The sequence below is a fragment of the Hyperolius riggenbachi genome, chromosome 6, assembly GCF_040937935.1.
Source record: "Hyperolius riggenbachi isolate aHypRig1 chromosome 6, aHypRig1.pri, whole genome shotgun sequence".
Taxonomy (NCBI): domain Eukaryota; kingdom Metazoa; phylum Chordata; class Amphibia; order Anura; family Hyperoliidae; genus Hyperolius; species Hyperolius riggenbachi.
In genome coordinates, this window is record NC_090651.1 from 328426225 (window position 1) to 328449195 (window position 22971).

At 44.9% G+C, this 22971-nt stretch overlaps 1 protein-coding gene across 4 annotated transcripts in view; it reads left to right on the forward strand.

The window, feature by feature from the left end:
* The window catches only part of LOC137522901 (carcinoembryonic antigen-related cell adhesion molecule 6-like), a 131946-nt gene extending 109259 nt beyond the window's left edge, over window positions 1-22687 (forward strand). For all 4 annotated transcript variants that reach the window (XM_068243039.1, XM_068243040.1, XM_068243041.1 and 1 more), the window contains 4 exons: window positions 11024-11103; window positions 18902-18940; window positions 20102-20166; window positions 22459-22687. In XM_068243039.1, the coding sequence (XP_068099140.1) occupies window positions 11024-11103; window positions 18902-18940; window positions 20102-20161 (179 nt within the window). In that variant the 3' untranslated portion in view covers window positions 20162-20166; window positions 22459-22687. The remainder of the gene's footprint in view (window positions 1-11023; window positions 11104-18901; window positions 18941-20101; window positions 20167-22458) is intronic.
* The last annotated feature ends 284 nt before the right edge of the window (window positions 22688-22971 follow it).

The following is a 22971-nucleotide window of genomic DNA, read 5'->3' on the forward strand; positions in this document are numbered from 1 at the left end:
TGCTAAGGTCTCCGCAGTCTTGGAGTGGCCGCAGCCGGTGGGGTTAAAGTCTTTACAACGTTTCTTGGGGTTTGCAAACTACTATAGAAGGTTTATTAAGGGGTACTCTACAGTAGTTGCACCCCTCACCAGTCTTACTAAGAAGGGGGCAGACACCACTCACTGGTCTCCCGAGGCCGTACAGGCATTCACCGTTCTAAAAAGATTGTTCTGTTCGGCACCCATATTGAGGCATGTGAACACTTCTTTTCCATTTATAGTTGAGGTAGACGCCTCAGAAGTTGGAGTGGGGGCTGTGCTGTCCCAACGTTCAGGTCTTCAGGGGAGATTACACCCGTGTGCCTATTTCTCCCGAAGGTTCTCTCCGGCAGAGAAAAACTATGATATAGGTAATAGGGAGCTCCTTGCCATCAAATTAGCCTTCGAGGAGTGGCGTCATTGGCTGGAAGGAGCGGAGCACACGATCATGGTTTATACCGACCACAAGAATCTCGAGTACATCGAGGGGGCTAAAAGATTAAGCCCCCGACAGGCTCGATGGTCGTTATTTTTTTCGAGGTTCACATTCTTGATTACATACACTCCTGGTAGTAAAAATACCAATGCAGATGCACTCTCTAGGTGTTTTGAACCAGAAACAGCACAGCCCTCTGTTCCTGAGACCATTGTTCCACGGAAGTTGGTGCTAGCCGCTACCGAGACGTGGGAGAACTGGAAGGAAACTTTGGGTCCTTTCCAGCAGGATGTCCCAGAAGGAAAACCTGAGGGGGTTTTGTTTATCCCGCTGCCCTTTCGGCTCCAGATCTTGGAGTTGGTTCACTCACACAAGAATGCGGGACATCCTGGGGCGTCTAGGTAGTGTTGGGCGAACATCTAGATGTTCGGGTTCGGGCCGAACAGGCCGAACATGTCCGCGATGTTCGGGTGTTCGACCCGAACTCCGAACATAATGGAAGTCAATGGGGACCCGAACTTTTGTGCTTTGTAAAGCCTCCTTACATGCTACATACCCCAAATTTACAGGGTATGTGCACCTTGGGAGTGGGTACAAGAGGAAAAAAAAATTTAGCAAAAAGAGCTTATAGTTTTTGAGAAAATCGATTTTAAAGTTTCAAAGGGAAAACTGTCTTTTAAATGCGGGAAATGTCTGTTTTCTTTGCACAGGTAACATGCTTTTTGTCGGCATGCAGTCATAAATGTAATACATATAAGAGGTTCCAGGAAAAGGGACCGGTAATGCTAACCCAGCAGCAGCACACGTGATGGAACAGGAGGAGGGTGGCGCAGGAGGAGAAGGCCACGCTTTGAGACACAACAACCCAGGCCTTGCATGAGGACAAGAAGCGTGCGGATAGCATGCTTTGTACCACCATGCAGTCATAAATGTAATAAAGATAAGTGGTTCAATAAACAGGGACCACGCGGCAACGCTAACCCAGCAGCAGCACACGTGATGGAACAGGAGGAGGCGCAGGAGGAGAAGGCCACGCTTTGTGAGACACAACAACCCAGGCCTTGCATGAGGACAAAAAGCGTGCGGAGAGCATGCTTTGTACCGCCATGTAGTCATAAATGTAATAAAGATAAGAGGTTCAATAAACAGGGACCACGCGGCAACGCTAACCCAGCAGCAGCAGCAGCAGCAGCACACGTGATGGAACAGGAGGAGGCGCAGGAGGAGAAGGCCACGCTTTGTGAGACACAACAACCCAGGCCTTGCATGAGGACAAAAAGCGTGCGGATAGCATGCTTTGTACCGCCATGTAGTCATAAATGTAATAAAGATAAGAGGTTCCATAAACAGGGACCGGCAACGCTAACCCAGCAGCAGCAGCAGCAGCAGCACACGTGATGGAACAGGAGGAGGCGCAGGAGGAGAAGGCCACGCTTTGTGAGACACAACAACCCAGGCCTTGCATGAGGACAAAAAGCGTGCGGATAGCATGCTTTGTACCGCCATGTAGTCATAAATGTAATAAAGATAAGAGGTTCCATAAACAGGGACCACGCGGCAACGGTAACCCAGCAGCAGCAGCAGCAGCAGCAGCACACGTGATGGAACAGGAGGAGGCGCAGGAGGAGAAGGCCACGCTTTGTGAGACACAACAACCCAGGCCTTGCATGAGGACAAAAAGCGTGCGGATATAGCAGCAATGCTTTTTGCCGCCATGCAGTCATAAATGTAATACAGATGAGAGGTTCAATAAACAGGGACCGGAAACGCTAAACCATCCCAGATGTTCATCGGTCATGTTACTTGGTTGGGGTCCAGGAGTGTTGCGTAGTCGTTTCCAATCCAGGATTGATTCATTTTAATTTGAGTCAGACGGTCTGCATTTTCTGTGGAGAGGCGGATACGCCGATCTGTGATGATGCCTCCGGCAGCACTGAAACAGCGTTCCGACATAACGCTGGCTGCCGGGCAAGCCAGCACCTCTATTGCGTACATTGCCAGTTCGTGCCAGGTGTCTAGCTTCATGCCCGGTTTCAGGTCCAGCGGTGCCAGCCACAAATCCGTCTGTTCCTTTATTCCCCTCCAAATTTCCTCCCCTGTGTGCTGCTTATCCCCAAGGCAGATCAGCTTCAGCAACGCTTGCTGACGCATGCCAACAGCTGTGCTGCACTGCTTCCACGATCCTACTGCTGCTGGTGCTGGGTTAGCATTTCCGGATGAGGTACAGCTTTGAGATGCGTTGGAGGAGAAGGAGTCAGAGAGGTAGGTGCTGCTGTTGTTATCCAGCTGTTTGCGGCGTGGGCAACACCCGCGCCGTAGCAGGTGAGGAATCGCTGCCAGGCTCCACAAGGTTCACCCAGTGCGCGGTAAGGGAGATGTATCGACCCTGGCCGAACGCACTCGTCCAGGTGTCAGTGGTGAGGTGAACCTTGCAGGCAACGGCATTCTTCAAGCTTCGGGTTATTTAGCTGACCACGTGCTCATGCAACTCAGGCACTGCAGAGCGCGCAAAGTGGTAGCGGCTGGGAACAACGTAACGTGGGATGGCCACTGACATCATGCCCTTGAAGCTGTTTGTCTCCACCACTCGATATGGCAGCATTTCGCAGGCCAGAAGCTTGGCTATGCTGGCTGGCTGTTACTGCCACGGCCCGGGGGTCATTTGCTGGCAATTTCCTCTTGTGCTCAAACATCTCAGAGACAGACAACTCAACCGTAGCGCTGCACACCGAAGGGCTGTTGGTTGTTGTGTTTGATGAACACTGGGAGACCTCAAGAGCACTAGTCCGGAAAGTGACAGTGTCAGCATCGTCTGATGTTTGTGAATGTTGTGAACCACGCAATGGCTGGGCTACTGCTGCTGCTGAGGCGGGTCTGGTGGTGAGTCTGGTGAACCCAAGGGAGGCAGTGTTGCTGGTGGTACCCTGTCCTGCCGCGTTTGCCCACAGAGTGGGATGTTTGGATAGAATGTGGCGGCTCATGCTGGTGGTGGAGAGGTTGTTAATACTTTTCCCCCTGCTCAGGCGGGTCTTGCACACCTTGCAAATCGCCATGGTAACATCCTCAGTGCAGTCTTCAAAGAAAGCCCAGACTTTAACTGGCTGAGGACTCGGACCTCGTGCGTGATGTGCTGGTGCTGCTTAACCCACTGCTGGACGCTTGAGAGGTCATCCAAGTAATTATCTGGTCCTGTTCTTTTGGATCTGTGAGGGTTGTTGTCCTGGACAACATGGGCAGTATTGAGTGGGTTTTCTTGGGTGCTCCCCTGTGGCCTGTACGTGAACCGTCAGGGGAAACACCTCTTCCCTTGCCCCTCCCTCTTTCACCGGATTTCTTCCTCATTTCACTTATCCTTAAAGTACACGCTGACTGGCAGCAGTACAGTGGCAGTACAGAAATGCTATACAGTGGTGGGTGAGCGGTGTACCACTATTGTCAGCAGTGACACAGAGCACAATGCTATACAGTGGCGGGTGAGCGGTGTACTACTGTTCCCAGCAGACACAGAGTGGAAGTAAACACAATGCTATATAGTGTGGCTGAGCCGTGTACACAGAGTGGCATTAAACACAATGCTATATAGTCTGCTATATAGTCACCCCGAACAGGGTGATGTTCTGCAGAACCCGAACAGTGGCAAACACTGTTCGCCCAACACTACTGGGAGGGAACGCAGATTTTAGTACCTAAACACACGATACAACATGTTTTCCGGGGTCGGACTCTGAGGCACATACAGATGGTCCCGATCATCATCCTCATCATACAACTCTTCTCCTGAGTCTGACCCACCCACCACCTCTGCCACCCCAACATCCCCAGACACAGACCCCTCATCGTCCTCAACATTAACTTGGGATGCTGGCCTGAGCCAGACCTCCTCCTCCACATCAGGCCCCATCATCTCCTCAATGGCAGCCCTCATTAATCGCTCTGGCGACGGACTGATGGACACAACGTTCTCCTCCGGGGAGGGCTGCTGCTGACCACTGGCTGCTGGGGTGGATGTTATAGCTTGCGTGGGGCGTTGGCTGTTGCTGTTGTTGGGAGTGCTGCTCACAGCGGAGGTCTCTGGGGAACTCATGTTGAGCTCATATAGTGGTTGACGGTGAGTGGAGTATTACTGATCCCAGCAATATACACACTGACTGGCAGAGTACGCAATGCTATATAGTGTGGCTGAGCGGTGTACACAGAGTGGCAGTAAACACAATGCTATATAGTCTGGCTGAGCGAGCGGGGTACTACTGTTCCCAGCAGAATCAGAGTGGCAGTAAACAATGGTATATAGTCTGGCTGAGCGGTGTACACAGAGTGTCAGTAAACAATGGTATATAGTCTGGCTGAGCGAGCGGTGTACTACTGTTCCCAGCAGAATCAGAGTGGCAGTAAACAATGGTATATAGTCTGGCTGAGCGGTGTACACAGAGTGTCAGTAAACAATGGTATATAGTCTGGCTGAGCGAGCGGTGTACTACTGTTCCCAGCAGAATCAGAGTGGCAGTAAACAATGGTATATAGTCTGGCTGAGCGGTGTACACAGAGTGTCAGTAAACAATGGTATATAGTCTGGCTGAGCGGTGTACACACAATGCTATATAGTCTGCTATATAGTGTCAGTAAACAATGGTATATAGTCTGGCTGAGCGAGCGGTGTACTACTGTTCCCAGCAGAATCAGAGTGGCAGTAAACAATGGTATATAGTCTGGCTGAGCGGTGTACACAGAGTTTCAGTAAACAATGGTATATAGTCTGGCTGAGCGGTGTACACAGAGTGTCAGTAAACAATGGTATATAGTCTGGCTGAGCGGTGTACACAGAGTGGCAGTAAACACAATGCTATATAGTCTGGCTGAGCGAGCGGTGTACTACTGTTCCCAGCAGAATCAGAGTGGCAGTAAACAATGGTATATAGTCTGGCTGAGCGGTGTACACAGAGTGTCAGTAAACAATGGTATATAGTCTGGCTGAGCGGTGTACACAGAGTGTCAGTAAACAATGGTATATAGTCTGGCTGAGCGGTGTACACAGAGTGGCAGTAAACACAATGCTATATACTCTGGCTGAGCGAGCGGTGTACTACTGTTCCCAGCAGACACAGAACAGTGAACAGAATGCTATATAGTGTGGCTGAGCGAGCGGTGTACCACTATTCCCAGCAGACACAGAACAGTGAACAGAATGCTATATAGTGTGGCTGAGCGGGCGGTGTACCACTATTCCCAGCAGACACAGAACAGTGAACAGAATGCTATATAGTGTGGATGAGCGAGCGGTGTACCACTATTCCCAGCAGACACAGAACAGTAAACAGAATGCTATATAGTGTGGCTGAGCGAGCGGTGTACCACTATTCCCAGCAGACACAGAACAGTGAACAGAATGCTATATAGTGTGGCTGAGCGAGCGGTGTACCACTATTCCCAGCAGACACAGAACAGTGCACAGAATGCTATATAGTGTGGCTGAGCGAGCGGTGTACCACTATTCCCAGCAGACACAGAACAGTAAACAGAATGCTATATAGTGTGGCTGAGCGAGCGGTGTACCACTATTCCCAGCAGACACAGAACAGTAAACAGAATGCTATATAGTGTGGCTGAGCGAGCGGTGTACCACTATTCCAAGCAGACACAGAACAGTGAACAGAATGCTATATAGTGTGGCTGAGCGAGCGGTGTACCACTATTCCCAGCAGACACAGAGTGGCAGTAAACAGAATGCTATATAGTGTGGCTGAGCGAGGTACACAGAGTGGCAGTAAACAGAATGCTATATAGTGTGGCTGAGCAAGCGGTGTACTACTATTCCCAGCAGACACAGAGTGGCAGTAAACAGAATGCTATATAGTGTGGCTGAGCGAGGTACACAGAGTGGCAGTAAACAGAATGCTATATAGTGTGGCTGAGCAAGCGGTGTACTACTGTTCCCAGCAGTGACACAATGACAGGGGGGACCCTGGCTAGCGTGGCTGGAGCGCGAACTACCCTGCCTGCCTACCCAAAGCTAAACCCACAGACAAATGGCGGAGATATGACGTGGTTCGGGTATTTATTTACCCGAACCACGTGACCGTTCGGCCAATCAGAGAGCGTTCGGGTCCGAACCACGTGACCCGTTCGGCCAATCACAGCGCTAGCCGAACGTTCGGGGAACGTTCGGCCATGCGCTCTTAGTTCGGCCATATGGCCGAACGGTTTGGCCGAGCACCGTCAGGTGTTCGGCCGAACTCGAACATCACCCGAACAGGGTGATGTTCTGCAGAACCCGAACAGTGGCGAACACTGTTCGCCCAACACTACGTCTAGGACACAAGATCTCGTGGCAAGGTGTGCGTGGTGGCCCTCTCTGGCAGCCGACTGCAAGGAGTTTGTCAGGGAATGTGCGGTGTGCGCAAAAAGCAAGCCCTCCCGGCTGGCGTCTGTTGGTACTTTACAGCCTTTGCCCACCCCGAGTGAGCCATGGACCCACTTGTCCATGGATTTTGTAGGGGAGCTTCCGAGGTCGGAGGGCATGTCGGTCATCTGGGTGGTAGTCGACCGCTTTAGTAAAATGGCCCATTTCGTGCCCTTGAAAGGACTCCCCTCGGCCCAGGAATTGGCCGACCTGTTCATCACTCATATTTTCCGGTTGCATGGCATTCCGGAGGACATAGTTTCCGATCGGGGAGTCCAGTTTGTCTCAAAATTTTGGAGGGCATTCTGTCGCCAAATGGGCATGGGACTGTCATTTTCGTCGGGTTACCACCCACAGACTAATGGCCAAACTGAGAGGGTCAACCAGTCTTTAGAGCAATTCTTACGATGTTACGTGGCTGAAGCACAGAATGATTGGGTTAAATTCTTACCTTACGCAGAATTTGCGCACAATAACTTAAAGAGTTCTTCCTCGGGGTTCTGTCCGTTCCAGATAGTGACCGGGAAGTTACCTAAGTTTTCTCCGCTGCCGGTTGCGTCCAGTCCGTTCCCAGCCTTGGAGGCCTGGCAGAGGACATTTAGGGTCATGTGGAGGACCATAAAAGACAACCTTGTGAGAGCATTTCAGAGTCAGAAAAGTCAGGCTGACAAGAGACGCTCGTTAGAGTGGAAATTCCAACCAGGAGATTTGGTTTGGGTGTCAACCCGTCACCTGACCCTGAAACAACCCTCTGACAAACTTGGTCCCAGGTTCGTGGGCCCATTCCCAGTTAATAGGAAGATCAACAATGTCACATATACCATTAATCTTCCTACCAGCATGCGTGGAGTGAGGTCCTTTCACGTATCACTTCTCAAACCCGCAGTCCAGGTGGGCCCCACTCCTCCTCCTCCTGTCTTAGTCGATGCCCAACCCGAGTATGAGGTGGAGAAGATCATTGACTCACGTACTGTACTGTACTCGGTGCAGTATCTCGTACATTGGAAGGGGTACGGCATTGAGGAAAGGCAATGGGTACCTGGGAACCGTATGCATGCGGATGACTTGGTTAGGGAATTTCATGCTTTACATCCAGGGAAACCTGGAAGGAGCTGTCCGGAGTCCACTCCTCGGGGGGGGGGGGTACTGTGAGAACGCGGAAGAGCCGCCGCCATGATCCGGCGGCAGGCGGCTCCTTCCGCGTACAGATGCTTGCCACACACGGAGAGGCTGCCGCCTCTCCTCTGCATGAGGCGGCTCTCTCCGGGCAAGCGTCGGCAGGGCACGCAGAAACCGCCGCGTGGGACGCGGCGGTTGCTGCCCATAACCCCGCTGCGGAGACTCCGCAGAGCGGGGCAGCTGGAGCTGGGACATGTAGTCCCTCAGGAGTAAGAGTGACGCGCGCGCGCGCACTCAGACATAATTTATGACTTCCTGAGGAGAGTCAGCTGACCAGGCTGGTCAGCTGACGCCAGCACCTCTCCCTATTCGTTCAGCACTTAGGGAGGTGCTGAAAGGCATTTAGGTATATATATTGCCAGCTGTTCATTTGTTCCTTGTCTGGCGTTGCGTTCACATACGTGGGAGCACCCAGATCCGTTAGTCAGATCCGTTAGTGTGCCGGGACCAGCTGGAGCTGTAATCCTACACTAAGCTAGATTTTGTTGATAGCTTAAAGTACTAGTTTGATTGTGATTATATGTTATGACCTTTGCCTGCCTCGACTATCCTTCTGAACTCTGACCTTGTACCTCGTTATTCTGATACCTGTTGCCGAACCCTGCCTGTACCTAGACTCCACCTCTGCCTCCTGATTTTGTACTCCGATAGTTCTGATACCTGTTGCCAAACCCTGCCTGCACCTAGACTCCGCCTCTGCCTACTGTATCTGTACCTTATCTGTCAGTGTGTTTACGACTTGGCTTGCCCGACCTCGAGAACCGACCTCACGATTGGAGGCGGTTCCTTGTCCCGTTAGTGACACTTGCGCCTGAGTGTCACTTTCGGACTTTCCTTCCCACTGTAAGTCTGACTCCTCCCGTCTCGGAGAGCTCAGACCTGTGGAAGGAATCTGTGCAGTTCTCCTTGCTGCACTGAGGCTTGTCCTCCATATTACTGTTGCACCAATCACTACACTCTACTCAGGTGGCCAGAGGTTAGCTAGTATATTGGATTATCGGTGATACTGCAGATCACATATAATCTGATATACGTCTGTATTTCCCGTGATACTGCAGTTCACCGGTAATCAGACCTCTCTGTGCTTCACCGAGCGTTACACTTATATAGTAATATACCAACATTATAAGTGCTAAGTTTAACATTTAAAATGTTGTTAGATCTCTTGGATTCTGCAGTTTGAATTGCACCACAACCATATATATTGGCATACAGAGTCAACGAATCTCCCCCTTTCACTCTCCCGGACCCACCACCAAGACCAGAAATACGTTCAGTCTCTGTTTCCTCTCCTGACCTGGGGGGGGGGGGGGGTTAAAGGGGGTGTTGGCCACATCACTGTGCATGTCTCACACAGTGGGAAGGGGGAGGAGATGATGCCGGTAGCAAATGTTGACAGCCGCGGCTATGCAGCAGCAAAATTTGACAGAATGCCGCCACATTGCTGTGATCTACTCAGGAGGCAGTCGCAATCTACTTGTAGATCGAGATTGACCTATTGAGCACACCTATACAAACTCCGAACTGATCCATGCCCTGACCCTGCCAGTGTGATTTTGGATTTAATACCATTCATACACTCTTCTATATCATAGTCAAATCCCTACATCCAAAATAACCACTGGTGCACCATAGTTGCTATTTTACATTGCAGTCTATGGAAGTAGTGAATAGGGACTACTGCCACTACACCAAAACCACATGCCTCAGAATTAGAGCCCCTACCAAGTTTTTATTGATGTTTCTCATTTATTGTATCCAGGACTATCAGGTTCCTGATCAAGCCAAGGAGATCTCAGGAAGAGCAAGGGACACAAAGTTTCCTCAATGAGGACACAGAAAGGGAAAAAAATTAAATAAGGTTCTGACCCCAATTTTCCTGGAGATAAGCTTTAACTTGAGGAATAATTATGATAAAAACATTACCTAAAATGCTTAAGCGCTACCAATCAGGCACAAGCTGGTATTAGAAAGTAAAGCTTCTAGTGCAGTGTTTCTCAAACCTGTCCTTGTGACTCCCCAATGGTGCATATTTTGCAGGCAACCTCACCTATGCACATGTGAGATATTTAGTATCTCAGCTTCATGGAATTTACCAAGTTGAGATACCAATTAACGCACCGGTGTATAGAGGAGGCTGCCTGCAAAACATGCACCACTGGGGAGTCACGAGGGCAGGTTTAAACACTGTTGTAGTAGTTGATCCATTTAAAGAGGCACTGTGGTGAAAAATTGCAAAATTTAAAATATGTGCAAACATATACAAATAAGAAATACGTTTTTTCTAGAGTAAAATGAGCCATAAATTACTTTTCTCCTATGTTGGGGATTCTCTGGGATTTATTTCTTGTCAAAAGCACTTACTGAATGGCAGTTGTTCTGTCCAACTGCCAAAAAAACTGTCTAGTGAGCAGGGATGCTGGCCAACATCATTGTTTAAATCCTTTTTAGAGAATATCTTTATAAAGAATGAAAGCCTTGTTGAGAATCTCCATGAAGAAATGGACTAGTCCAAAACCTGTCGCTTCTGTCAGATTTCTACTACCTACTGTAAGTGACAGCAACATAGGAGAAAAGGAAATTATGGCTCATTTTACTCTGGAAAAAATGCACTTCTTATGTGTATATGTTTGCACATATTTTAAATTTTACAATTTCCACCATAGGGCCCCTTTACCAAACACCTGTGCTTCTTTTAAGTCATGTGCTAGCCCGAGTTTGTCTCCTATGTGAAATTAATGAGTGTCTTTGGAATATATTTCACTTATTACAAATGTATGATGACTCATTTATTTGACCTACTAGTGATTTCAGAAGAGGGTTTTGTATTTATGGGTTAGGAAGGGTCATGATTTCTGATTTACATAGCATTGAAGTTAATGGATTGTACTGCTTATAATTACTTATCTCTATTTCTTTATCTAGTTAGGTATAACTAGCCATTGAATAAATTATTCTCTGAAAACACATTTTTCATTTAATTTATTTTGCAGAACCAGTCAAGGGATCTATTTACGAGAATGCAGATAACATGCCTCCGAACATCTATGAAAGGACCATGCCAGCATTTGAAGTAAGATGTCCCATCATGCATTTGCTACTTCCCTAACAAACTCTACACACACAGAGACCAACTTATCAATAGCACCAACATATCATCTACCTGCTAGTTTAAATCTTACTTGTTGTCAGTGTTTACCAATTGCCATTTTCATGAAGGTATCCGCAGTGGTGTAGCTAAGAAGTTTTACAATGGAGCGCCCAAGCACTCTATACATAACAATTGATACGGCGCACCAAAACATGCCAATGGCAACTACAGTGTCAGAGGTGCAAGAAGGGGATGGGTAACAGTTAGTTAATGATTACCACTATTCAAAGTATCTATAGAGGTGATTATTATGAGCACACTACCTACCTATACTGGGTATACTAGCTATACTGGGGCACTTTACTAGCTATACTGGGCACTATACTAGCTATACTAAGCATTATACTAGATATATTGGGGCACTACCTACCCATACTGGGCACTATACTAGCCATACTCGGCACTATACTAGCTATACTGGGCACTTTACTAGCTATACTGGGGCACACTAGGAGAATAAGGCGGCCAGCATTTCCTACCCCTGGCTTATATGGGGGTGAATAATTTTTTACTGTTTTTTTTTGCTAAACGTGGGGGTAGGGATGGTCGGAAATGCCAATTTCCGATTCCGTGGTAATTCCACATTCCGCCATTGCCAAATACCGATTCCGGTTTCCGCTACCAATTTCCACATTCCGGAAATTGCGGAAATTCCGCCCGACTTTAACATCGATTTTCTCAAAAACTATAAGGTCTTTTTGAAAAATGTTTGCATCTTGTTCAGTAGATTCTGTTTAATAAACCCTGAAAATTTGGTGGTTCTAGGACGTACGGGGGCTTTGCTATTAACCGTTAAAGTCGGCGGATTTTTCCTGTAATGTAAATGCAGAAAATAGGCAGAAGCAGATTTTCTGCATTTTACATTTCAGTAAAAATCTGCCAACTTTAGTGGTTAATAGCAAAGCCCCCGTAAGTCCTAGAAACACCAATTTTTCAGGGGTTATTAAAGTAAATCTTGTGAACAAAATGCAAAAAAAAGTTTTCAAAAAGACCTTATAGTTTTTGAGAAAATCAATGTTAAAGTCGGGCGGAATTTCCGCGATTTCCGGCGGTAATTTCCGTGATTTCCGGCGGAAACGCACTTGCATTGCCGATTTCCGCATTCCGATGCGGAAATGCAATTTCCGATCGGAATTTTGGAAATTGCATTTCCGTGGAATCCGAATGAGCATCCCTAGTGGGGGGATAGGCTTATATGCGGGTCGGCTTATATGCAAGTATATACGGTATCTTGAAATGTGTAAAAGAAATATAAAATGTCAAGCCTTTTGCATTTGCAAAGATAGATATTTGTGGTAACCTTTAACCCAAGTCCTCATTCTTGCACATGCTAAGGACACAAAGGACACAAGTTTTTGGCCAACTGTTCTCTACATGAGACACACGGGACTTCTGTCCTATGTGTATTTGTTGTGGTGACTTCCGGTATGATTGTCAGATGCAGCTTGGCTGAACTGAATGACAGTCTGTTTTCTATTTAGAGTCTGCCCTGTAACACTTGATCACCCACAGGTGTTAGTCAAAAAGGTGGAAGGGGGCAGCAATCAGTCTTTTTTGGTGTGCTCAAAGCTGACCCTGATCCAAAAATGGGGCTGGGGAGGAATAAAAGCCAGGTGAGGGGTTTGTGCTTTGGGCACCATACTCTGTGTACAAATCTCTGGGCCATGTGACACAGAATTTTCAAAAGGGAATTTTTCTGGAACTACTGCTGTATGAAAATATATAGATAAGGTGAATAATCACATAGTTTCCAAGAGTTGGCCAATAAATAGTGTGCATTTTACACATTTGAAAACTGAAAATCCATAAGTTTTAATTTTTTTTCTTGCATTTATTTAACTGCCTGATTCAATCTTGAAAACTAGACATAAATACTACTGTATCCATCAAATTGGAAGAAGAATTGAATTCAACCCAATATGTAGCCTTCCCCCCCTTCCCACAATAAATCTTTCCTTACCTTTTGTGTAGTAGTTCACCAGGGATGTCCATGTAGATGATATTTAGGGGAAACCCCACACTGTAGTGTTTTAGCCATGGCTATGGCAGTTTCCATCATCCCTTTGTGGCTGTGGAGAAACCATGCTGATGCCAACTCCCAAGCAAGCAGTACCACCCTCTGTATATAAGTGTGTGTGTGTGTGTGTGTGTGTGTGTGTGTGTGTGTGTGTGTGTGTGTGTGTGTGTGTGTGTGTGTGTGTGTGTGTGTGTGTGTGTGTGTGTTACAGCCAGAACCCCGAAAATGGCCACTTGAGTTATAGCCACCCAATACGCAAAGTGGCTGACTGTGGGAATAACTTGCCTTTTTACTTAGAATGTTGGACTTTCCAACAATGGTGGCAATGAACAACGTCTAGCTTTTTTTTTTTTTTTTTAATAGAAGGTCCCACAAAAGGAAACTTGGCTGTTTGATCTCATCCCTGATCCAGGATGGAAAAATCCCCCATATTGTATGCCTTAACTCCTCATGCACATGCGCAGCCTGCATTGTCAGTTTCCATCTCCTTGCTGAGTTGCAGCAGCTGGTATTGGTCTAGATGCTCTGTGGGCTCAGTATACAGATGATGACGGAGAATGGGGGTTGCTGGAACCAGTATGTGCAGATCTTGCAGCAATGTCTGTATGTGGTAGGCTTTCTGGTTCGGTAATAAACGAACAGCAACGTTTGCATTTGTGAGCGCTTCTATTTATTACTGCCATGTTTTATGTTGTACATGCTGTCATCACTCCAAGAAATATTCTCTTTGGGTCCTGTCATCTTGTGTTCATGTTTAAAAAGATTGGCATTGGCATTGTAGCTATCCAGGTCCAGCTAGTTTAGGAGGGACTATAATGAATCCCACATGTTTTTTCCTCTATTAATGCCCATATGTGACGAGCATCCTGGAGGAACCAGTTCCCAGTTCCTAACTTCATACAGCCAAAATCAGTAGTATCTTGTGCTGACTTTGCACAGCTTATAGAAATTTACACAACTGCCATGTATATTTTGATTGTACTGCTTGATGTACAACTTACCTTTAAAATGTATTAAGACTCTTCTCACATTTATGATATGATAGATGGCTAATCCTGCTGTATTAGATACTATATGATACCCGTAACAAAGGCTTCAAAACCTGATACCTTAAGTGAAAGCTAAATATAAGAGAGAGTCATTCCACTCTTTGAGTAGTGTAGATTAGTGTAGTGTAGTTAGACTAGTGTAAACTAGTTTTGTTAATGTTAACTGAAATACCTGAATGCTACTAATCTTTTAATAATAAAAGAAACAATTTACTGCACATTAGTGACATATCCATAGTGCAGATATCACAAAACAGAATATACTATACTATATCCTAGTTGTTGCTTTAAGGAGATTAGATAGATATCAGGGATGCATCCTTCAGGATCAGTGCTGGTCGTAATGGAGAAAGCTACGCTTACGGATCATTACGCGTAATTTTACGCTATTACGCATTACGAAATTATGCTTACGGCATAGACATTCAATTTCGGAACATGTCTGTAATTACGCATAGCACTTACGCAATTACGCGTAAGTATACCGTAATTCAGGTTATTACGTTATAGGCTTACGCGTAAAATCCTACTAGCAATTAATGCGTAAGGTCATGCTGCCAAGCGGAAAAGTTGACGCATGGATCAATGTTAGGTAGCCGCCGACTTTAAAGGTTAATAGCAAAGCCCCCTTAAGTGCTAAGAGCCTCAAATTTGGAGAATATATTAAGGAGATCAGAAGGAATAAGAGGAAAAAAAATTTTTCAAAAAGACCTTATAGTTTTTGAGAAAATCGATGTTAAAGTTTCAAAGGAAAAATATATACATTTAAAAACCCGCCGACTTTAACGGTTAATAGCAAAGCCTGCTTAAAATTCAGGAACACCAAATTCACAGGGTATATTAAGGGGATCAGTGGAAATAAGAGGACATTTTTTTTTTCAAAAAGACCTTATAGTTTTTGAGAAAATCGATTTTTAAGTTTCAAGGGCGAAAATGTCTTTTAAATGCGGAAAATGTCAGTTTTTTTTGCACAGGTAACAATAGTGTTTTATTTTCATAGATTCCCCCAAGTGGGAAGAGTTTTACTTAATTCATTCTGAGTGTGGGAAATATAAAAAAAAACGACGTGGGGTCCCCCCTCCCAGACCTCTTTAACCCCTTGTCCCCCATGCAGACTGGGATAGCCAGAATGCGGAGCACCGGCCGCGTGGGGCTCCGCACCCTGACTATACCAGCCCGCATGGTCCATGGATTGGGGGGTCTCGGAAGGGGAGGGGCAGCCAAGCTTTCCCCTCCCCCTCTGAGCCCTTGTCCAATCCATGGACAAGGGGCTCTTCTCCACTTCCGATGGGCGGTGGAGGTGGAGGCCGCGATTTCCTGGGGAGGGGTTCATGGTGGCATCTGGGAGTCCCCTTTAAAAAGGGGTCCCCCAGATGCCCAATCCCCCTCCCAGGAGAAATGAGTATAGAGGTACTTGTACCCCTTACCCATTTCCTTTAAGAGTTAAAAGTAAATAAACACACAAACACATAGAAAAAGTATTTTAATTGAACAAAAAACATAACCACGAAAAAAGTCCTTTAATATTCTTAATTAACCATTAATACTTACCTGGCCCTTTAAAAGCCAGTTCCCACGCAATATCCTCGGAAATATACTAATCAGTTACAATGTAACAAAGTTATTACAATGTAACAACTTTGTTACTTTGTAACACCACCGCACCCGACGTCACTCGCCGCTCACCCGCCCGCCGCCGCATACACGCTAAGTCCCCGCCGGTTCCCGCCGTCCACTCCGCCCACACCTGTCACCCATATACATGCTGGCACCCATGGGTGCCAGCATGTATATAGGTGACATGTGGGAGAGGCGGGGAGGGCAGCGGAGCCGGCGGGGACTTAGTGTCCCTTCACCCGACAGAGCTCTGAGCTATATTAGCTCAGAGCTCTCGAAAGCATCTTTGTATTTGGGCTCCAAGGAGCCCCATTGGTCCTTAGCAGACCAATGGGGTTCCTTCTGATTTGAAGGAACCCCATTGGTCTGCTAAGGACCAATGGGGCTCCTTGGAGCCCACATACAAAGATGCTTTCGAGAGCTCTGGGCTAATATAGCTCAGAGCTCTGTCGGGTGAAGGGACGCTAAGTCCCCGCCGGCTCCGCTGCCCTCCCCGCCTCTCCCACATGTCACCTATATACATGCTGGCACCCATGGGTGCCAGCATGTATATGGGTGACAGGTGTGGGCGGAGTGGACGGCGGGAGCCGGCGGGGACTTAGCGTGTATGCGGCGGCCGGCGGGTGAGCGGCGAGTGACGTCGGATGCGGTGGTGTTACAAAGTAACAAAGTTGTTACATTGTAATAACTTTGTTACATTGTAACTGATTAGTATATTTCCGAGGATATTGCGTGGGAACTGGCTTTTAAAGGGACAGGTAAGTATTAATGGTTAATTAAGAATATTAAAGGACTTTTTTCGTGGTTATGTTTTTTGTTCAATTAAAATACTTTTTCTATGTGTTTGTGTGTTTATTTACTTTTAACTCTTAAAGGAAATGGGTAAGGGGTACAAGTACCTCTATACTCATTTCTCCTGGGAGGGGGGTGGGCATCTGGGGGACCCCTTTTTAAAGGGGACTCCCAGATGCCACCATGAACCCCTCCCCAGGAAATCGCGGCTTCCACCTCCACCGCCCATCGGAGGTGGAGAAGAGCCCCTTGTCCTTGGATTGGACAAGGGCTCAGAGGGGGAGGGGAAAGCTTGGCTGCCCCTCCCCTTCCGAGACCCCCCAATCCATGGACCATGCGGGCTGGTATAGTCAGGGTGCGGAGCCCCACGCGGCCGGTGCTCCGCATTCTGGCTATCCCAGTCTGCATGGGGGACAAGGGGTTAAAGAGGTCTGGGAGGGGGGACCCCACGTCGTTTTTTTTTATATTTCCCACACTCAGAACGAAGTAAGTAAAACTCTTCCCACTTGGGGGAATCTATGAAAATAAAACACTATTGTTACCTGTGCAAAAAAAACTGACTTTTTCCGCATTTAAAAGACATTTTCGCCTTTGAAACTTAAAAATCGATTTTCTCAAAAACTATAAGGTCTTTTTGAAAAAATTTTTTTCCTCTTATTCCCACTGATCCCCTTAATATACCCTGTGAATTTGGTGTTCCTAAATTTTAAGCAGGCTTTGCTATTAACCGTTAAAGTCGACGGGTTTTTAAATGTATATATTTTTCCTTTGAAACTTTAACATCGATTTTCTCAAAAACTATAAGGTCTGTTTGAAAATTTTTTTTTCCTCTTATTCCTTCTGATCTCCTTAATATATTCTCCAAATTTGAGGCTCTTAGCACTTAAGGGGGCTTTGCTATTAACCCTTAAAGTCGGTGGCTTTTTTATATTATACGGGAGCGTAATATTACGCGATTATGGCAAACTGTGTAATTTCAATGGGAGTTTACTGTCTTACGCGTAATTTGTTACGCGTAAAACGTAACCCCACGGTCTACGCGTAATTAATTACGCGTAATACCGTAACCTTACATGTAACGCTTACGGTGCATTTGTAGTGAATTACGATGCGTAATTACGCTAATGCGTAATTTCGGCCCAGCACTGTTCAGGATCTCTGTAGGTAGGTTTTATTCCACCATTTCCTGGAGGTACAGCTCCCAACAGCTAGAGAAAATCTGGCAACAACAACAATATTTCTACTAATTTACCTGTTTTATTAATGATATGTAGGTACAATACATGGTGTAACACTTAAATGTCACCATAATATACAGAATGTTATTATTTACCCAGTAAGCATATGATCAAAATGTTGTATGTACAAAACTATTTGTTATATGTTATGTCATTAATTTGACTGTATGTTCATTTATTTGAAAAAATTTCAATAAAAAATATTGAGATTAAAATGTATTAAGAGACTCGTCCACCACACTATTCTTACTGTTACTGGTAATGTGGACTTCAGAGAATGTTTCCACCAGATTCTTTAAAGGGCGCAACAATTTAAAAAGGTGGTCATCAAGTGTTATCATTGAAATGGAACCACTTAGTATATTATACTGTAAGAAAGTAATGGTCATGTTGTACAGAGGCGTAGGGTAGATGCCTCCTTGGACCAAAAGGACTCAACAGGGGAGTTTCAACTTGGGCTCATAATTACTACTAGACCAAAAAACTGTGTCCACTGGGGACCATTGGTGGCTTTTCCAAAATTTGGACTTTAGTGTAAGGTGGGACTGGCCGTGATAAACAACAATGCATGATTTTTTTTTTTCCCAGCAAACTTCCCAAAATAAATGTAGAAATATTTTTATCTGGGAATTTTACCTGATTGCCGTCTGGAATCTGGAAGGAACTTGTTTCCCTTTTAAGGCTGATTAGTTTAGGGCTTGTAAGGGTTTCACACCTTCCTCTGGATCAACTGAGATAGGGGAAGATGCATGTTATACCTTATTTTATGGTTGAACTCAATGGATTTATGTATTTTCTCAACCTGAATAACTATGGCTATAGATATATTATTATTATTGTTATTATTAGTATTATTTTCTTTAATATTTTAACTGTGACTTTATACTATAATGGGTGGGCACTACAGTTGAAAAAAATATAATTGCATTTTAAGCTGACATGGGATTTTAATGGCAAACTGCACAAAATATGCTACAAAATCATAGTAATTCATTTTCTTTAAACAGATGGACAAAGCAGCTGAATCACCAGAATCACATTACGAGGTGAGTGGAACATGTTACATATGGCTGATCACTGCTAATTGTTAAAAAGAAAAAAAATGAAACTGTGAGTGAAAGTGGGTATTGCACACCTTTTCTATGGGATTTGTGTAGTTAGAGAATATATTAATGTGCCAAGAATATTGTAACTTATAAATATGCATATTTGCTTAGTTTGGGCCTGAGTCAGTTACAAAGCTCAATGATGTTAAGGTTAGTGATAGCGTAATGCATGCAAGTGTATTTTTGCATTATCTAATTTTAAAATAGTAATGCTAATGTGGGGCTCTGTCACTTGGACAGTATCAGCTCACATAGTTCTTAAAAAGAGGGGAGGTAATTTTTTAAGGGGGGGGGGGGGGGGGGTCCCAAAAGCATACATGTAAAAAAAAAGCCTGGTGAAAAAGGGGTCAGAAATAGCTACCAGTAGAATAATGGTAAATTACTGATAGTCTACAATCTGTTTTCAGTAGTAAAATATTGATTTTTTTCCCAATATTTTACTATGACCTAACCCTACTCTCACACATAACCTTCCCTCTAGCGATGCCTAAACCTAACGACCAGTGTGTGTGTGTGTGTGTGTGTGTGTGTGTGTGTGTGTGTGTGTGTGTGTGTTTGTGTGTGTGTGTGTGTGTGTGTAAGATCACCCTGGTAATGCCCAACCTTAACCCCTCCCCTTTTAATGCCTAAAACACTATGGACCACAACTGCCGTCTGACCCTAACAGTCTTTGAAATTACAGTTTATAGCTGCTAATCACAGCTTTTAACATTTCCACGTATGATGGCACAGTTTTTAATGATGCTCCTCTGGCGCCCTTTTTACCTGCTTCATCCTAAACACCTTTTGCAAATAAATCTTGTCTACTGCTAAGGACAAGGGACTCTTCACCATTTTTATTGTCAAAGTAGGGGTAAGAGTAAAAATATAGGGGGCTTATAATGGGATCTGGAAACTCCCGTTAAAAAAAAGATGCCCCCCCCCCCAGAAATTTTCCCCATCCCGATAAATTAGTACAAGGGTACACTTGTATCTCTTTTCACTTCCTACAAAGGATTTCCTGTGTATTCTTTTTTTTTTTTAAATGGCTCTGGCCCCTGCAGTTTCTTGGTATAGCTTTCTCTATGAATTGTTTTCTAAATCTTGTGTCTCTTTTATCAGCAACTGAAGCATGAAGATACAGCTGTGTACAACACAATGATGCCTGGCCAACGCAGATGATAATGGTAATTAGTGCTGCTTGTGTATTTTTGCCCAAATCATTTTTGCATCGAAAATTATATTTTCGTTTCCAAATATATATTCGCGAATATACATTGTCATTTAACAATGTAAATTTTTGCCAAAACTTCAAATTGTCATTCTTGAGTTGAGAGCAAATTACACATCTAGACTTCTTTCCGACCACCTCATGCCAATTGGTGTTAACGTGGCGGCTCTCCAGGACTTCCTAACGCCAATTAGAGTAAAGTCGTAGGGGCGTGTTTTGCAGGAGATTGCATGTGCCGATGTGTATCTCTGCTTGAATGATGGAGCTCCATCATCAGTCTCCCAGCGGCGATCGTCGCTAGGAGACTGTCAGATGACAAAGCCGCCATCTATTTACAATGTACAGCGCTACGATCTAAGGCAGCGCTGTGCTGGGGACAGGCGTGTTACTCGGCTGTCCCCGGGGAGGCACAAGAGTGATTGGCTCTCATAGGCTGATGCCTATGACGGGGGGATGGAATAAATGAATAAATAGAAAAATAGCCATATTTATAAAAAATTATATATATATATATATATATATATATATATATATAACATCGCAGGAGCGAACAGAGCCCACCAACAGAATTCTCTGTTGGTGGGCAGGAAGGGGGCGGAATCACTTGTGTGCTGAGTAGTACGGCCCTGCAGCGAGCCCTTAAAGTTGCAGTGGCCTGAATTGTAAAAAATAACCTGGTCACTAGGGGGTTATAAGCCTGTGGTCCTGAAGTGGTTAAAGTGAAAAATCGCAAAAAGGTGAACAATCACTCCTTTATAAGAATTTTTTTTCTTTTACATTAATGTCCTTAGAATGAATGCAAAAAAAAAAAAATCAGCATTTTCACTCATCAGTAATGGTAATGCTTAGTATCTGCTCTATATGTTTAGTAAACTTACATGACAAAGATAAATATAAGACCAAGATAGATCGATAGATCGATAGATAGATAGATAGATCGATAGATAGATAGATAGATAGATAGATAGATAGATAGATAGATAGATAGATAGATAGATAGATGTGCTATACCAGTAATGTTAACTCAGTTGGACAAACAAAATAAAGTATTAAACATTTTATAAATCATGTTTAATGGTATATTAAGATCATGCTTTGAGGGAGGAACAATAAAAAATGTTTCTAGAGTCTGGGATTAGTGCATTAAAGCTGAAATCAAGGCAAAACCATTAGGCAGCTTCCACACTATGCATGTTGTTAGGATCACACTGCAATGGGGTTGAACATTTGCATTGTGTGTTTTAAGTGTAATGTAAAATATACTGTAAGCATGTAGAACATTAAAGTATAATGACAAAGAGAGAGATGTATGTTATACTGGCACTGCTGATGAGTAATGTTTATTGTTTCGTTGTGCAAAGGCAGACTTGTAGGCAGGCAACACTGTGCAGTTTCTTTGCCAAACAAAAAGTAATACATGGAACATATTAGGGACGGGTGCTGGGTGGTGACGGACAACACTTGGTACTCTAAGTACTTCTGTATTTGTTCCGAAGAAAAATGGCTCTGTACTGTACTACGCGCAAGTCAGGGAGTCCGAGGAGATCCAAAGTGTCATTCAAGTTGTAGGATGTATTGGGGGGCCCTGGGGTGGAACAAGAGGACACAGAGAGGAGCAGAAAGGCTCTAAGTCAGTGGTCCTCAAACTAAGGCCCGCGGGCCTAATGTGGCCCCCTAAGGCTTTTTTACCGGCCCCCCACACACAAAATGTATTACTTATAGATGTGCTCAGTTACATCTTTAAATATTGGTGGTCCGCATATAGAATAGCAGTGCTGACACCACCCTTCCACATGGAAGCCAGAAAGCAGTAATTCGCTGGTTTCCAATCAAGTTCCACATCAGGTGACACTGCTGTCCACTGCAGGTTGTCACCTGGGTATGCTTCACTATCTGGCCCACAAAGACATAATTTTATGTATGTTCCGGCCCCCCAGCAGTCTGAAGTATGTTGACCCGGCCCTCGACCCAAAACGTTTGGGGACCCCTGCTCTAAGTGATCCAGAGCCTTTCCTCCTCTTAGATGAATATCTTTTTTTTTTTACAATGTTACAATTGTACTTTTATTTCATGTGTTCCACTTCACTTTGGTGTCTCCATCCTACTCACACTGATAGCATAATTTAAGCAATGATGTTAATTCATTTATTTTTGGGGATTTGAGATTAATTGGGTTAACATAATTTATCTTGAGTACTAATCTCTTTATTGTAAATTATTTCTCACCCTGAAAAACATTCTGTTGTAGGTTCCTATCTACGGAAGGTTTGCTACTGGTAAAAGCTACAAAGTCGCTCCACAATTCATCATTCAGTATCACACAGCAGAGAAGTGTGTATCGCGCAGCAGTCCTGAAAATAAGACATGACAGACCTCTACAGCAATACTCTTTGGTCTGACACAGACCTAACCTGGAATAATGATTTAAAGAAGGACACTGGATTTAGCAAACAGGATTAAACGAGTCGGCATGATAATGCTGTTGTTTGTATGTTTGCAAATGAATGTTTGCAATTTGTAGTGATTTTTTTTTTTTTTTACCCGCAATCTAAGCAACATCAAACAAATTGATGGAGTTGGAGAGAATTGCCAAAGCTTAAATTTTATTATCAGACTAATGCTGGGGATACACGGTTTCTGTACCGTGTATCGACCTGCTCATCCGGCCAGTAGGGATGGTCGGAAATGCCAATTTCTGATTCCGTGGTAAATCTGCATTCCGCCATTGCCAATTACCGATTCCGCTTTCTGGTACCAATTT